This window comes from Geotrypetes seraphini, chromosome 6 (assembly GCF_902459505.1).
Source record: "Geotrypetes seraphini chromosome 6, aGeoSer1.1, whole genome shotgun sequence".
Lineage (NCBI taxonomy): Eukaryota > Metazoa > Chordata > Amphibia > Gymnophiona > Dermophiidae > Geotrypetes > Geotrypetes seraphini.
In genome coordinates, this window is record NC_047089.1 from 6,972,435 (window position 1) to 6,988,676 (window position 16,242).

At 46.3% G+C, this 16,242-nt stretch overlaps 1 protein-coding gene across 1 annotated transcript in view; it reads left to right on the plus strand.

Moving 5' to 3' along the window:
* The window catches only part of STARD10 (StAR related lipid transfer domain containing 10), a 74,001-nt gene that overhangs the window by 45,293 nt on the left and 12,466 nt on the right, over nt 1-16,242 (plus strand). The window contains exon 2 of the mRNA XM_033949642.1: nt 15,785-15,932. Within this exon, the coding sequence (XP_033805533.1) occupies nt 15,785-15,932 (148 nt within the window). The remainder of the gene's footprint in view (nt 1-15,784; nt 15,933-16,242) is intronic.

Consider the following 16,242-nt stretch of genomic DNA (forward strand, 5'->3'; position numbering starts at 1 on the left):
TGTGTGAAAGTAATGGCTAACCAGTGGCGCAGAAAGGGAGGGGGCAGTCCGCCCTGGGTGCCTCCTCCTCTGCCCCCCCCCCCGTCTTTTTCCCTTCCTTCCCTCCACGCTCGCTCCTCCCTTCTCCCCACAGCTCTAGTTGAAGTTTTTGTTCGCTGCGGTCAATCACGTGCTCTTCGTGACTCCATTGGCTCTCCCGCAGACGTCCCTTCTGGGTGCCGCACGTAGGAAGTGACGTCAGAGGGAGAGCTGATGGGGTCGCAAGGAGCTTGTTGACCGTCGCGAGCAACAACTTCCACTAGAGACACGGGGGAAGGGAGGTGCACGCGGCAGGCGGGCTCAAGGAAGGAGGGGGTGGAGATGAGGGTGGGGGAGGAGTTCTACCACCTCTCACCCTCACTACGCCGCTGTGAGTGCGCCGCTGAAAAATGCGCACTGAAATTTGCACGCCGATCTTAGAGACATGCTCAAATTAATTGGCTAATGTGCCATTAGTATGCAATCAATTGCCATTAACTTAGATTTATGCCCGCACCTTATACTTTAACATAGGGTCCCTAAAACCTTTCCTGCCGGATTCTCTATTCAGCACCAATATGGACAGCCGCTGGTCGCGTGTCAATCTCGTGAAGGCGCCATATTAAGAATGTAGGCCAAGGTTTTCCAGTCCTACATTTTCGGCACCTGCGTAGGCGCCTTATGGCGTGTAATGCTAGTTCTGTCATTAGGCACGGCCATTGTGACGTTAGGCGCCGTGCACCGCCTACATAAGCGTGATTCCGGTGCCAGTAAGTGATTCAATGGTGGCAGTTTTGGGCCATTTTAAATTGCGTTTCTTAATTAACTTAGGCGCCAGTAAGGGCACCTACCAACGGCTAAATTCAGGCACCGTTTCTAGAATTTCCCCCTTTAAAGCGTAACTCAAAAGGGAGCGTGGCCAGGGGAGTGGCAGGGGCCTTCCAAAACGTTGTGCGTGGCGTTATGGAATAGCCCCATTTCCACACCCAAATGCCTGGAGCTGGGCGCCAGCGTTTTCACCAGGTTTCGGTTGCTGTAAATACCAGCACTCGACGTTTGACGCAGAAATCGGCTCTTAAGCGCTATCCAGAATGCCATTGGTAGAACAGTACTTTGTGCCGATTTTGTCTGCCACCAAAATCTCGGCGCCATTTATGGAATGCACACATGGAATACACACACATATTTCTGCCTTCTTTGGAAAAGGTGTAAATTTGTGCAAGGGAATTTGTACACTATAAGGATTGGAGTGGTTGTGGGTGGGCCTGGTTGGGCACAAGCCTGCCTAGGCCCACCCTGAATGGCCCTCTAGACAACCTCAGTAGAAGCCACCCCTTCCTTCTTTGATTTACCTCAGCATTTCATCAGCACACACCTCTGCTGCGAGCCGACAACGTCCCTGCGGGCTTCCCTCTGCAATGTCCCACCCTCACTGACATCACTTCCTGTTTCCTGGATGTGACAGAGGGAAGCCTGCAAGGCTGGAGCACGTAACAAAGGTGTGTCACTGCTGTGCCAGCAAGGATTCTGAGGTAGATGGCAGGAGGAGGCCATTACTGGATCCTGGTTTGGAGTAGAGCAGGGGTGTCACAAAGTCCCTCCTTGAGGGCCACAATCCAGTCGGGATTTCAGGATTTCCCCAATGAATATGCATGAGATCTATTTGCATGCACTGCTTTTCATTGTATGCTTATAGATCTCATGCATATTCATTGGGGAAATCCCGAAAACCCGACTGGATTGCGGCCCTCAAGGAGGGACTTTGACATCCCTGGAATAGAGGAAGAGATGCAGGTGAAAAAGTAGGGGGGGGCGCAGGGGGAAAATTTTGGAAGGCTCACTTATCCTAACTGGGCCCACCACAGATCTATAAGGGATAGCTTTGAGAGGCTAGTCTTTAAGGACATATAGTTGCCCTTTACAAAATAGGAAATTTTGTAATATTTTACATATGGGTTCTGTTGCCATTGTAAATTTCCCTCTTGCTTGGCACATGGTACCAAGACTCATTTGGAGACTGAGTCACTCTTCCTCCAAGCTGAGGGGGAGTCTTATAACTGCATTACTGCCAGTGGGGTGGGGGGAGGGGGGGCGTGTTTCATTATTCAGGTTTTAATCATTAGAAACAGCTGGATTCTTTGGAGTCCTGCAAGCTTGTCTGTCCAAGCTATGTGCGGTGGCGGCAAAAAGGGCGAACAGAATGCTAGGAATGATAAAGAAGGGGATCACGAACAGATCAGAGAAGGTTATCATGCCGCTGTACCGGGCCATGGTACGCCCTCACCTGGAGTACTGCGTCCAGCACTGGTCGCCGTACATGAAGAAGGACATGATACTATTCAAAAAGGTCCAGAGAAGAGCGACTAAAATGATTAAGGGGCTGGAGGAGTTGCCGTACAGTGAGAGATTAGAGAAACTGGGCATCTTCTCCCTTGAAAAGAGGAGACTGAGAGGGGACATGATCGAAACATTCAAGATAATGAAGGGAATAGACTTAGTAGATAAAGACAGGTTGTTCACCCTCTCCAAGTTAGGGAGAATGAGAGGGCACTCTCTAAAGTTGAAAGGGGTTAGATTCCGTACAAACGTAAGGAAGTTCTTCTTCACCCAGAGAGTGGTAGAAAACTGGAATGCTCTTCCGGAGGCTGTTATAGGGGAAATCACCCTCCAGAGATTCAAGACAAAGTAGATAAAGACAGGTTGTTCACCCTCTCCAAGGTAGAGAGAACGAGAGGGCATTCTCTAAAGTTAAAAGGGGATAGATTCCACACAAACGTAAGAAAGTTCTTCTTCATCCAGGGTGGTGGAAAACTGGAAAGCTCTTCCGGAGGCTGTTATAAGGGAAAACACCCTCCAGGGATTCAAGACAAAGTTAGACAAGTTCCTACTGAACCAGAACATACGCAGGTAGGGCTAGACTCAGTTAGGGCGCTCGTCTTTGACCAAGGGCCGCCGCTTGAGCGGACTGCTGGGCACGATGGACCTCTGGTCTGATCCAACAGTGACAATTCTTATGTTCTTATGTCCCTCACTACTGAAAATGTGAAACAGCATCCCCCTCCCAACTGGCAAGGGCTCTCGCTCAGCTTAGAGGGAACAGTGGACTTAAACATAGAAACATAGAAATAGACGGCAGATAAGGACCCACGGCCCATCTAGTCTGCCCACCCTAATGACCCTCCCCTACCTTTGCCTAGTGAATAGAGCCCACATGTCGATCCCATTTGGCCTTAAAATCAGGCACGCTACTGGCCTCAATCACCTGCAGTGGAAGACTATTCCAGCGATCAACCACCCTTTCAGTGAAAAAGAATTTCCTGGTGTCACCTCATAGTAACATAGTAACATAGTAGATGACGGCAGATAAAGACCCGAATGGTCCATCCAGTCTGCCCAACCTGATTCAATTTAAATTATTATTTTATTTTTTTTCTTCTTAGCTATTTCTGGGCGAGAATCCAAAGCTTTACCCGGTACTGTGCTTGTGTTCCAACTGCCGAAATCTCTGTTAAGACTTACTCCAGCCCATCTACACCCTCCCAGCCATTGAAGCCCACCCCTGCCCATCCTCCTCCAAACGGCCATGCACAGACACAGACCGTACAAGTCTGCCCAGTAACTGGCCTAGTTCAATCTTTAATATTATTTTCTGATTCTAAATCTTCTGTGTTCATCCCACGCTTCTTTGAACTCAGTCACAGTTTTACTCTCCACCACCTCTCTCGGGAGCGCATTCCAGGCATCCACCACCCTCTCCGTAAAGTAGAATTTCCTAACATTGCCCCTGAATCTACCACCCCTCAACCTCAAATTATGTCCTCTGGTTTTACCATTTTCCTTTCTCTGGAAAAGATTTTGTTCTACGTTAATACCCTTTAAGTATTTGAACGTCTGAATCATATCTCCCCTGTCTCTCCTTTCCTCTAGGGTATACATATTCAGGGCTTCCAGTCTCTCCTCATACGTCTTCTGGCGCAAGCCTCCTATCATTTTCGTCGCCCTCCTCTGGACCGCCTCAAGTCTTCTTACGTCTTTCGCCAGATACGGTCTCCAAAACTGAACACAATACTCCAAGTGGGGCCTGTACAGGGGCATCAACACCTTCTTCCTTCTACTGACTACGCCTCTCTTAGTTTCTCGCCTCTGATTTTCCACGGATGCCCTCTTGTTGCCATGGGTCCCTTGAAAAAGAAGACTTGTGTTTGTTTTTTTTTTTTGGGGGGGGGAGTTCTTGACACGTTTTTTTTCTGTGTATGTGCCCATTGCTGTCACCAGCGATGAGCACATGCAAATTTAGTGAATCTTCGCTGTTGTCCGCCAACCTTGTTTGCATGTGGGTTTTTTTTTAAAACGTCTCGCTTTTTTTAGATTCGCTATCAAAACGGCTGCGTTAGCAGACTGTTGCTTTTTAACGCGGCTTTTTGAAAATCCTGGCCGTAGTAAGCAGAAGTTTGAAACTTCTAAGCAATAGGGCTCATCGTCGTATCTTCAATAAAATAATAATTTGGACATAGATTACAACTTGTCTAGTTATTTCTGCCTGTACTGAAGAATCCTGGGTGAATTTTAAGGCCAAGGTCGGCAAAATGACTAGAAGGAAAGGGTACTTGGAGGATACTGCATTTGACATATAATAAAAAACCTTACACATGTGCACATGGTTGGAAAAAATTTCCTGCACCGTGCTCTGCATGCTCTTCCCACTTGTTTACGTGATGCGGCCATGCAATTGATGAGTTAATGTTTTTGCTAAATAGAAAATCTATTTAAAAAACCCAAACAATTTTGGAAATAAAAATATATGAACTTGGAAGAAAAGCAGGCACAAACAGGTAGCCTGAGTGGACCAGCCTGTCATTCTGTGGCAATATTCTGTGTTTGCTGAAACTCTGGAATCTCGGTACGTTCCAAGTAGCACTAATAGAAGGTATCACAGTCTGCAGAGAAACCAGTTGTCCCTGGCTGAAAAAGTATAGGTGTTAACTTTGCTTTCCTAGTTTCTCTCTGAGGAAGAGCTGGCTGATCCTCCTGGTTCCTACTCTAATTAGCTGGCGTTAACAAGCTGGATCCAAATTAAGGAGCAGGCCGTTTCTCTTGAGGGCAGACACTGAAGCAGGCCTTGCATTGTTCGTTCTCTTGCAGGTCTGTGCTGCAGTGCAAATTCAGCTTGGAAAGTGAGAAAACACGTTTTTTTTAATGGAAGGAAGAGGTTTTTAAAGGGCTAGATTCACTAAAGTCCACAAATGGATCCTCTTCGTGTCCTATCCGTTTCCGAGTCATTCTGGCCGATCGATTCAGTAAAGCTTGTCCATGCAAATGATCAAATCGTAAACACGCCCCCCCCATGTCTCGCTGTAACATCGATCTACGTGTGCGCGCACTGTCTCCTTGTTGGTTTTGAAGCATGCTCTAGCTCTTCAGGCCTTCACTGCGTAGAAATGGGGCAGGGTTTAACCGCGGACGTCATTGGCGGGCTCCCTTATGTGCCTACCGCAAAGCATTGTTGCTGTAAAAAACGCACTATAAGAATTGTAGTTTTTACACACCTCTTTTTTTCTTAAGTGCTGTTGCAAGCTGTATAAGCTGTGACTGTACCTTTTTGAAAAATTTGTTGGAGAGGTTTAAGGAGAAATAGCATCGGAGGTTTGTGAGCAACTAGGAAAACTAGGAACATCCCTCCCCTTTAGAACCACAGAACTCTGGAACAACCTCACATCCCCGCTCAGAAATTCAAGCTCCCTCCAACTCTTCCACAAACACCTGAAAACCTGGCTCTTTTCAAAAATCTAACACCCCCCCCCCCCGCTCTCTGGTACCCTTGTCCCTCTCTATCTTCTTAGCTCCTTTCCTAACTCTGTAAACCATGCCGAGCTCTACGCTTGCGGAGATGGCACGGTATACAAACCTAAGGTTTAGTTTAGCAAGCTGTGGAATTCTTTGAGTTCATCCTTTTTTTTACGGATCGATCTCGAAATTTATTGCGCGCTTCCAAACAGCTTAACATTTCTCTCAGGAAAAGAACTAAGTTGCTAGAAGGCACAACAGTTGAATGCGCTGGGATCACGCGCTGTTATATACAGCCTACGAATCCCAGGAGGCTGTGCGGCTCTTTCTGCCGTGAAGCACGAAGCAACCAAAGGCGACCCCGTGACGTCAGATGCAGGCGACAATCTAGCTGGAAGGAAGGGGGGGGGAGGGATTGCTGGCCCTTAAAAGTTATTTTTGATTTTTTTTTTAATTTGGCATTGATATATGAAATGTACAGTGCGCAAGGAGAGCACGGGGTTAATCCACGATTTTCCCACCATGCGCATTACAAATCCGAGATTCACTCCCGCGCTCGCTATGCACATTTAAAAAAAATATTTCTAACGCTTATATACATGAAAGTTTACATATATTTAAAAGTTTAGATATATTTTGGATTTTTGGAGGGGTAGATATATATTTTTGATGGGGTTCTTAACATGCACGCGTCAGTTGCTAGGCAGAAATAGCCGGCGAGGATGTAAACGACTGGTCCTCAGCAGTCGTAACTTTTTGGACAGGAAAGGCCAGTCGGTTTGGCCGAAATGGTTTCATGAATCGACGCGTTAAAGAAATTTACATACCTTTTTACTCATTTGCATGCGCAGATCGGATGGGGTCTGGAGGAAGGTTAGTGAACCGAGCCGGAGTCGGAAACATAGAAAGATGACGGCAGAAAAGGGCTACAGCCCATCAAGTCTGCCCACTCCATTGACCCACCCTATTAAGTCTGAGTGCTAGTGACCTAGTTCCTTAACTCGACCCTCGTAGGGATCCCACGTGGATGTCCCATTTATTCTTAAAGTGGAGCACGCTGGTGGCCTTGATCACCTGCACCGGAAAGCGAGCGCAAACCGAGCCGTACACGATCGGTTTGCTTAGTGAATCTAGCCCAAAGTCCCCACGTCCTGAAAACCTGAAGCACGATACAGGCGTATGCAAACAAGACTGCAGAAGAGGGCTTGTGTGTGAAACCCTGGGTCTGTATCAGATTTCTAAAGAATATTTCATTGTGTGTGTTTGGGTTTTTCCCTGGAAACTTAAAAGGTCTCTCCCAGTACCTCTGTTTCGAGGACAGTCTGCACCAGTGAAGGGTATATTTTTGCTTAAAAAAAAAAAAAGGAATTTTGGGTCCTGAAGTTGTGGAGGGGCATAATTAAAAAACAAAACAAAACCCCATCTAAGTCCTCTTTTGGCCTAGGCCCTAAACGCTGAAAGTAGAAGCAGGGAAAATGTCCATTCTCAAAAATAACGTCCAAAAGGAGATTTTTTTTTGGCTAATGGCCTGCCTCTACGTTCAGCTGTTTAAATGCCCAGACCACCACTACGTCTATACTAACAACATAAAATCAACCAAAAAAGCACCTAAGTCCCAAATGCCCAAAACCAGGCGTTTTAGGCGAAGGTGGAGTCAGTCCTTCTCCTAAAAGCTGGATTTTGTAACCGGTGTCTGTCAAAAACAACACCGGTTACAGAATCCACACCCCCCCCCAGCAAAGATCGCGGCAGGAGAGATAGCCACGATCCAACCCCCCTGACAAGATCGAGCAGGAGGGAGCTCAACCCCTCCTACCCTGATGCAGCCCCTCGATCGGCTTGGGTAGGAGGGAGCCCAACACCTCCCCCAGCAACCCCCCCCCCTCTCCGACTTGACATGGGCAGGAGGGAGCCCAAGCCCTCCTGCCCTGGCGAAACTCCCACCTCCACCCCCATCCCCACGATGCACCCCTCCAACGACTGCCCTCCGAACTCCTGATAGGCCCCCCACCCACTGACCCTGTGACCCCCCGCCGACCCTGCGACACCACCACCCCTACCACGACACCCCCGTACCTTTAAAAAGTTGGACAGATGGGTCCCAAGCCTGTCTGTCCGGCAGGCCCGCCATCTGCAGAATGGTGGGCTTTAGGGCCTGATTGGCCCAGGCACCTCAAACCCCGCCCACAGGAGGGGCCTTAGGCGCCTGGGCCAACCGAAATTGGCCCAATTGCCTTAGGCCCCTCTTGTGGGCGGGGCCTTAGGCACATGGACCTAACCCAGCTCATGCATTTAGAGACAGGGGAAAAGCCAGCTTTGGTTATGGGTACTAGGACGATCAGGCTTTTTGATCGTCCAAGTACCCATTTAGGCCACTATGTAGACTTTTTTTTTTTTTGATTATGAGCCCCATACTGTAAAAGCTAATCTCAAGTGAGGAGGAAAGAGTGACTGGAAAGTGAAAAATCTACTAAGCAGTAGATTTAAAGCAAACTGGAGAACATATGTCATCACTCAATGTGTAATTAAACTTTGAAATTCATTGCCAGAGAAATTGCTGAGAGCAGTTAGCCTAGCAGGGTTTAAAAAAAGGTTTGGATAATTTCCTAAAAGAAAAGTCCATAGGCCATTATTGTTAGATGGACTTGAGAAAAACCACTATTTATTGATACGATAAGCAGAATAAAATCTGCTTTAATCTTTTGGCATCTTGTACTGCTACTGTTGGAACTAGGATACTGCACTTGATGGACGTTGAATCTATCCCAGTAGAGCAATTCATTTATGTATTACAACTACTACTAATCATTTCTATAGCGCTGCTAGACTTATGCATGCTGTACATTAAAACATTCAAAAGACAATCCCTGCTCAGTAGAGCTTACAATCTAAGCAAACTGGCAACAGGACAAGGTTAGGGAGTTTTTCTGGCATGGTTACTTTACAGTGAGTAGGGGTTAGGTGTTAAACGCAGCCTCAAAAAGGTGGGCTTTTAGTCTGGATTTGAATAGTGCCAGGGACGAGCTTGACGTTTTGGCTCAGGCAGTCTGTTCCAGGCGTTTGGTGCAGCAAGGGAGATGGAACGTAGTCTGGAGTTGGCAGTAGAGGAGAAGGGTACAGATAAGAGAGACTTGCCCGATGAACGGAGTTCCCAGGGAGAGGTGAGAGGAGCGATAAAGAGGAGCAGTTTGAACTGTATGCGGCAATGGAAGTGACCCGAGGAGAGGGCTGATGTGGGCATGGTGACTGGCGGAATATAAGTCGTGCGGCAGAATTTGGAATGGTTACGTGGAAGACCTGTAAATTGTGCAAAGTGGGTGATTATGTAGCTAGCGAGTCCCCTAGCAAATAACTGATGTTAAGTTTGAGGGTTTTGAGCTTGTTCCGATGGGTTACAGCTCTTTCAGCTCACTGACTTGGGGCTAAAGGTCTTAGCAGGGGGGAGGATTTAGAAGCAGCTGAAAGGACCGATCTTGTGACTCAAGGACATTTTAGGAGGACCCCTTTCTGTTTCCATGTCTGCTTTATTCTCTAATGGGCTAACAGATTGAGTCTTGAAAAACATGGCTGTTATATCACCAAAAGAACATCTGCTAACTGTAAAAATTGCAATACAAACAGCCGTGAGTGTCTCGAAAATGGAGAATCGCCAAGCCTGTTCCCAGTCTAACTCTTTCCGTGTCTCTGCCTTGGGGGCTCCATTTAAAACCCTGATCTTCAAGGCCCTTCGAGGAAATGGGGCCAGGATAACTGAACAGGACCCACCTGTATACCGGGTACCATAACTAAAGCTGCACGGACTTTGGCGCGCCGACAATCCTGTGGCAACATTTGCGCACAGGAGAAATGCGTGCCACTGCTTCCGCCGTTACCGTTAGTGCACTGAGGGTGTGTGGGGGAGAACACCCCCCCCCCCCAGTACACTGAAAACTCCTGTTCTCTTTCCCTTTTTCGTGTTCGGGAGTTTTCAGAGTAGTGGGGGGAAGGGGGTTCCCCCCACCCCCAACAGGAGCATGAGCACTTCTAAGTGTAGTGGGGGGGTTCCACTACCCTCAGAGCGCAAACGGTAATGGCAGAAGCGGCGGCGCGCATGTGTCCAAGCAAATGTCGCTGCGGGATTGTCGGCACACCAAAGTCCTGCGCGCTTTTGACGGGTCACCATGTACTGTCCACTTCCAAGGTTGCCAAGGGAGTTTCGCTGCCCACATCCTCTCCAAAAGGCATCACGTGATATAACACTCGCCAGTGAGTCTTCTCTGGAGTGTCCCCCATACTCTGGAATGCTTTGCTTATTGCAAGACTGCCTCTAGCTCATGAAGCAAGTGAAAGCGTAGATCTTCTCCTAAGCCTTTAACAGAACAAGGAACCGACTAGCTAGGTATACACACAGGCCAGGATTCTATGAACGACGCCATTGTCAAGGGCAGCCTTAAAAACGGCCACCGATCGTGCGTTAATCACACCACAGCACCATTTTCAGAATTGCAGCTTTGGATAAGGTAGGCCTCGGAAACGTAGGCCAAGGTTGTCAAGGCCTAAGTTTCTGGCACCTACCTTTGACGCGAATCGTGCCTACGGAGGTGCTTTACGACGCCTAATCTGACCTCTGGCATTAGCCATGCCTACAGTGGCATTAGGTTGGAAAGGTGACGGCAAAACCTAGAAGGATGCTAGGTGAAGGTACCTTTTAGGATAAGGCCCTCCGTTAGTAGTGCAGAGACTTGAGCCAGAGACTGAAGAGATTAAAAAAAAGGCTTTTATTAAACAAGTATATATGCTGGACTTCTGGGCAGAACTGGCTGCAAAAACAGAAGACCCTGAGGATCTCGGACACAAAAGTTATATAGGGTCCTAACCAGTTCAAACCAGTTCTAACCAGCTCTGACCAAAAGGTAACAGCAGAGAGAAAAACAAAACCATAAATCCATCCTATAATCTATACATCAAGGCTAACTAACAGGCTAACATCCTATTGCCTCCTTGCCGTGCCTGGCACTTAAGACAGATACATAGAACAGGCCTGTATGTATACGTGATTTCTCAGAGCAATAAAATGGAGTCACAGGTTGTTCTTTGTACTAATTATGACCCACTGATCTAAAATGGAATTTTCTTCATCTACACCGTGACCCAGCTATGTCAGCTAGCTAGGGATCCTTCACTAGGGTACATAGGGAGAGGTATGGCCAGTAGGAAAAAGGAGGTGTTGATACCTCTGTATAAGACTCTGGTGAGATCTCATTTAGAATATTGGGTACCTTCAAAAAGATAGAAAAAAGATGGAGTCGGTCCAGAGAAAGGTTACGAAAATGGTGTGTGGTCTTTGTCATAAGGCGTATGGGGACAGACTTAAAGATCTCTATCTTTGGAGGAAAGGTGGGAGAGGGGAGATATGAAAGGGACATTTAAATACCTACGTGGTGTAAATGCACATGAGTTGAGTCTCTTTCATTTGAAAGGAAACTCTGCAATGAGAGGGCATAGGATGAAGTTAAGAGGTGACGGGCTCAGGAGTAAGCTAAGGAAATACTTTGATAGATGCGTGGAACAGTCTCCCGGAAGAGGTGGTGGAGACAGAGACTGTGTCTGAATTCAAAAGGGCCTAGGATAGGCATGTGGGATCTCTCGGAGAGAGAAAGAGATCTTGGTTACTGCGGATGGGCAGACTGGGTGGGCCATTTGGGTCTTTATCTGCCGTCATTTAGATTTCAGCTGTGGAGCTCTGTCAAGGACTTAAAGAGACTTTTATTTATTTTTATTTCTTTAATTCGTTAGTTGTCCTCAAAGAGCTCAGAACGGCTTACAGGTTAAACCTTCATGTTATATAGTTAACAGGTCACAGTTTGACATAATTACAGAACAAGTTTGCAATACAAGGTTGCATGTTAACTTGATACGAACTAGGGGTTTGCCATCATTATCCTTAACAGTGCATGTTTTGTTCTTGGTTTATCCAGTCTGTGAATGACTGTTATTGGGGCTTTCTCCCACTGTTTCAGCCTCCTGTTAGCTAATCTCGGGTATGTCTTACCTGCATTACCCCCAAAACGAACTGCACTAAAGCCTACTGTGATAAACCCACTCGATCTCTGATTTCACATCGCCTTTTTTTTTTATATATATATATCATTTGTTATGTTAAAAGTCAATGCCCTTATTGGTATTCGGTCGAATAATAATCTTCATTATTTGTATTCAGCCCAATATGCTATTCTTAATACCTAAATTAAAAAATAACCATTGTATTTTACAAAACCGCGTTAGGCTTTTTTATTGCCGGCCGTGGCGGTATTTGCACCAACACTCATAGAATTCCTGTAAGTGTTGGATCTAATACCGCCGTGGCGGTTGATAAAAAGGCCTAACGTGGTGTGTTGTTTAGAAAATTAGGAAAAATTAGAAAATTATACTCCGATACATAAATTCCTTCAGGCTGATGTTAAAAAACCCAAACCATCCAATATACATTTGAAACAAATTCCCTTAGCAGGAATTAAAATAAGCCCTGGATGTTCCAACAGTCAGAGAGATTTATCTGTGCCTGACAAGTGGATTAAATGTTCCTGTGCTTGACCGAGGTTTAGAAGGTCATACAAACCACTTTAAATTGAATAGAACAGATAATCATTGAACGGGGAGGGGGGCAGGGGGGGAAGTTGCCTAATTTAATAGAAAGTGTTATAGGTCAGTTCTCTCCTACCCCCGGCTGGCTAATCCTTCATGCTGGTTAGTGCAGAAGTTACAAATATTCAGAGTAATTAAAAAAAAATAACATTCAAGAAAAATTTAAAAATACATTAAAAAAAAAAAAATCAAATCTAAAATTGAAATTGAAAAAGTAAAGCTACATCAAACAAAAAACCATCATCTTTGAAGTACAGCTACACGATGGGAGGGCTGTTATTGAGTGAGAGTACCCAAGAAAGGGATTTGGGGGTAATAGTTGACATGAGAATGAAGCCGTCGGCACAATGCGCAGCGGCCGCTAAGAAAGCGAATAGAATGCTAGGTATAATCAAGAAGGGTATTACAACCAGAATGAAAGAAGTTATCCTGCCGTTGTATCGGCCGATGGTGCGTCCGCATCTGGAGTACTGCGTCCAATATTGGTCGCCGTACCTAAAGAAGGATATGGCGATACTCGAGAGGGTTCAGAAGAGAGCGACGCGCTTGATAAAAGGTATGGAAAACCTTTCATACACTGAAAGATTAGAGAGACTGGGGCTTTTTTCACTGGAGAAGAGGAGACTTAGAGGGGATATGATAGAAACCTTCAAAATCATGAAGGGCATAGAGAAGGTAGGCAGGGACAAATTCTTCAGGCTGTGGGGAGCCACAAGTGCAAGGGGGCACTCAGAGAAATTGAAAAAGGACAGGTTTAGAACAAATGCTAGGAAGTTCTTTTTCACTCAGAGGGTGGTGGACACATGGAACGCGCTCCCGGAGGCTGTGATAGGCCAGAGAACGCTACAGGGGTTCAAGGAGGGTCTAGATAGGTTCCTAAAAGAAAAGGGGATTGAGGGGTACAGATAGAAGTAGAGGTAGGTTATAGGATTAGTCAGAAACCACTTCACAGGTCATGGACCTGATGGGCCGCCGCGGGAGCGGACCGCTGGGTGCGATGGACCTCTGGTCTGACCCAGTGGAGGCAACTTCTTATGTTCTTATGATCATGAAGGGCATAGAGAAAGTGGAGAGGGACAGATTCTTCAAACGTTCGAAAACTACAAGAACGAGAGGGCATTCGGAAAAATTAAGAGGGGACAGATTCAGAACCAATGCTAGGAAGTTCTTCTTCACCCAACGGGTGGTGGACACCTGGAATGCGCTTCCAGAGGTCATGATAGGGCAGAGTACGGTATTGGAGTTCAAGAAGGGTTTGGACAATTTTCTGAAGGAAAAGGGGATAGAAGGGTATAGATAGAGGGTTACTATACAGGTCCTGGACCTGGTGGGCCCCCGCGTGAGCGGACTACCGGGCGTGACGGACTTCTGGTCTGACCCAGCAGAGGCACTGCTTATGTTCTTATGTACAAAATGCCTCAAATTGCAGTCGTGTTTTACCATGCTATGTTAACTATGGGCTCCTTTTCCTAAGCGCAGAATTGCTGCATGCACTAGACGCTAACGCCAGCATTGAGCTGGCGTTAGTTCTAGCCGCGTAGCACGGGTTTAGCGCGTGCTAAAAACGCTATCACAGCTTAGTAAAAGGAGCCCTATGTCTTGCCATTTCTATCGGACAATGGTTGCCTTGCCGATTTCTAGCTTATGAGATCTGAGAGTGTGGTGCGGGGGTTATAACTACAGCCTCGACACCCTGTGGTTGTGGGTTCAAGCCCACATTGTCTCCTGTGACCTGAACAGGCCACTTGGTCCCCCATTGCCCCAGGGACATTAGATAGATTCTGAGCTCCCCTGGGAGAAAAGCATAGAAAACTGAATGAATAAATAGTGTGAAAAGTCTCCGCCTCTGGTAACTAATGTGATGTCACAATGCCTCATTCCACCAATAAGAGCCAACCTCATCAGTGATGTCACAATGGCTGGATTGTCCTTTACTTGGCTCACTTTTACTATATTTTGATTTCTAGAGTGGCGCAGTGGTTAAAGCTACAGCCTCATCACCCTGGGGTTGTGGGTTCAAATCCCACGCTGCTCCTTGAGACCCTGGGAAAGTCACTTAACCCCCCCCCCCCTTTGCCCCAGGTACATTAGATAGATTGTGAACCCGCCAGGACAGACGGGAAAATGCTTGAGTACCTGAATAAATGAATGTAAACTGTTCTGAGTTTCCCTGGTATAGAAAACTGAATGAATGAATAAATCTACCCTATCAGTCAGAAAATATTAGAGCTTAAGTCAAATCTTGTCTATTCATTGAATTACAAATCACTGCAGAAAGTGCTGTTCTTCATTCAAAAGGTGCAACAGCAATGTTTCAGCCTGAAGGAATGATTTTTTTGAATTCAATTTGTTAAAACCTTTTTGTCGAGTGCTTGTTTGACTGTTTTCCACCTATTTTGCATCATTTGCAATCATCAGTATATGTGATGTGCCCTGTATGAACTCATGTAAAATCAGACCTGAGGCTGGAATGCCATCAGTAACAGGAGATCTCTCCATTCTGAGCGAACACCTAAGCTTTATGTGTCTTCCCCCCAGTAGCTGTTAAAACCTTCACGAGTGTAATGGGATGTATATCTCATCATGGAAATCTGAGAAACCCAGAGGACAGGAAATGTTGACCACAGAATTTAATCTTCCAAAGAAAGACAGAGGAAAGGTTAGGAGGCAAGATTCCCAGAATTAAACCCCCAGCTGATGGAGCTGTCAGGGGCAGGTTCCAAGCCAATCACAGAAGCAGATAAGTTAAAGCTTCAGCAGGGAGAATTGAGAGGATACATCCCTGGAACGAGGAACAGACTCTAGGAAACGTGAGGGTAGAGGCAGGCTAGGAAGCCTGGCCTTTCCTTTTTATTTGATTTGATTATTTGGAAACCCTTTTGAACAAAGATTTCCATGAGGATTGTTTCCACAGCATTTTTTTTGTGGACATTGATGTGAACTGAGTAAAAACCTAGTGACCCAAGGAAGAGTGGAAACATTTTCACCTTCCCACCAGGACTCACCCTGGGACAAGGCCTGAAGAAAGTCCAGAAAGGAACCAGGATTCAGTGTTAGGGAAAGACTGGGTGACTTTTGATGATCCCTTTACTGTATTTTTGTGTGAATGCAAGATTCCAGACATACGCTGGCCAGCCAGAATGTATAGAGCATCCATCAAACCCTAAAGTAATGTGACCAGTTTGACCTCATCAAGGACAGAGTTCAGCTAGTTGACCCTCTCCTGGTTCCCCTTCCCACATGCCCCTTAGGCTTTTGTGCGTAATTGAAACTTTGTACAATTGGAAGCTGAATCCTATATCGGTCAACTGTTGATGAGTCCGTTGTAACGCTCTTGCTGGTTTCCTGTGTTTTCCAGTGCAGAATGGAGTGCAAAGACGTTCCAGCCGACATCCTGTACGATGTTCTGCATGACGTGGAGTATCGGAAGAAATGGGACTCCAATGTTATTGACACATTTGACATTGGTAAACTGACAGTCAATGCCGACATTGGATACTATGCATGTGAGTTGGGAGGCTTTGTCTTTTTATATTGGTGAACATGGGCTGGCTGGATGCTTAGGGCAAGAGCCTTGCTAGATTTGGTGGCCAGGGCTGGTGGAAGAATATTAGGGACCATCAGCAAACTGTAAGCCTTGCGTTCCCCCCTCAATAATCAAAATCACATCACCACTACCACCCTTCCCAAAATAAATCTGGGTAAATGGATTGATAAAGTACCTTTTGCTGTTACTTTGCTTGTTGGGTTCAATTATTTTGCTATCACGCCAGCTGTCCTTTGGTACCCCCTAGAAGCTGCTAGGTCAGGGGTAGG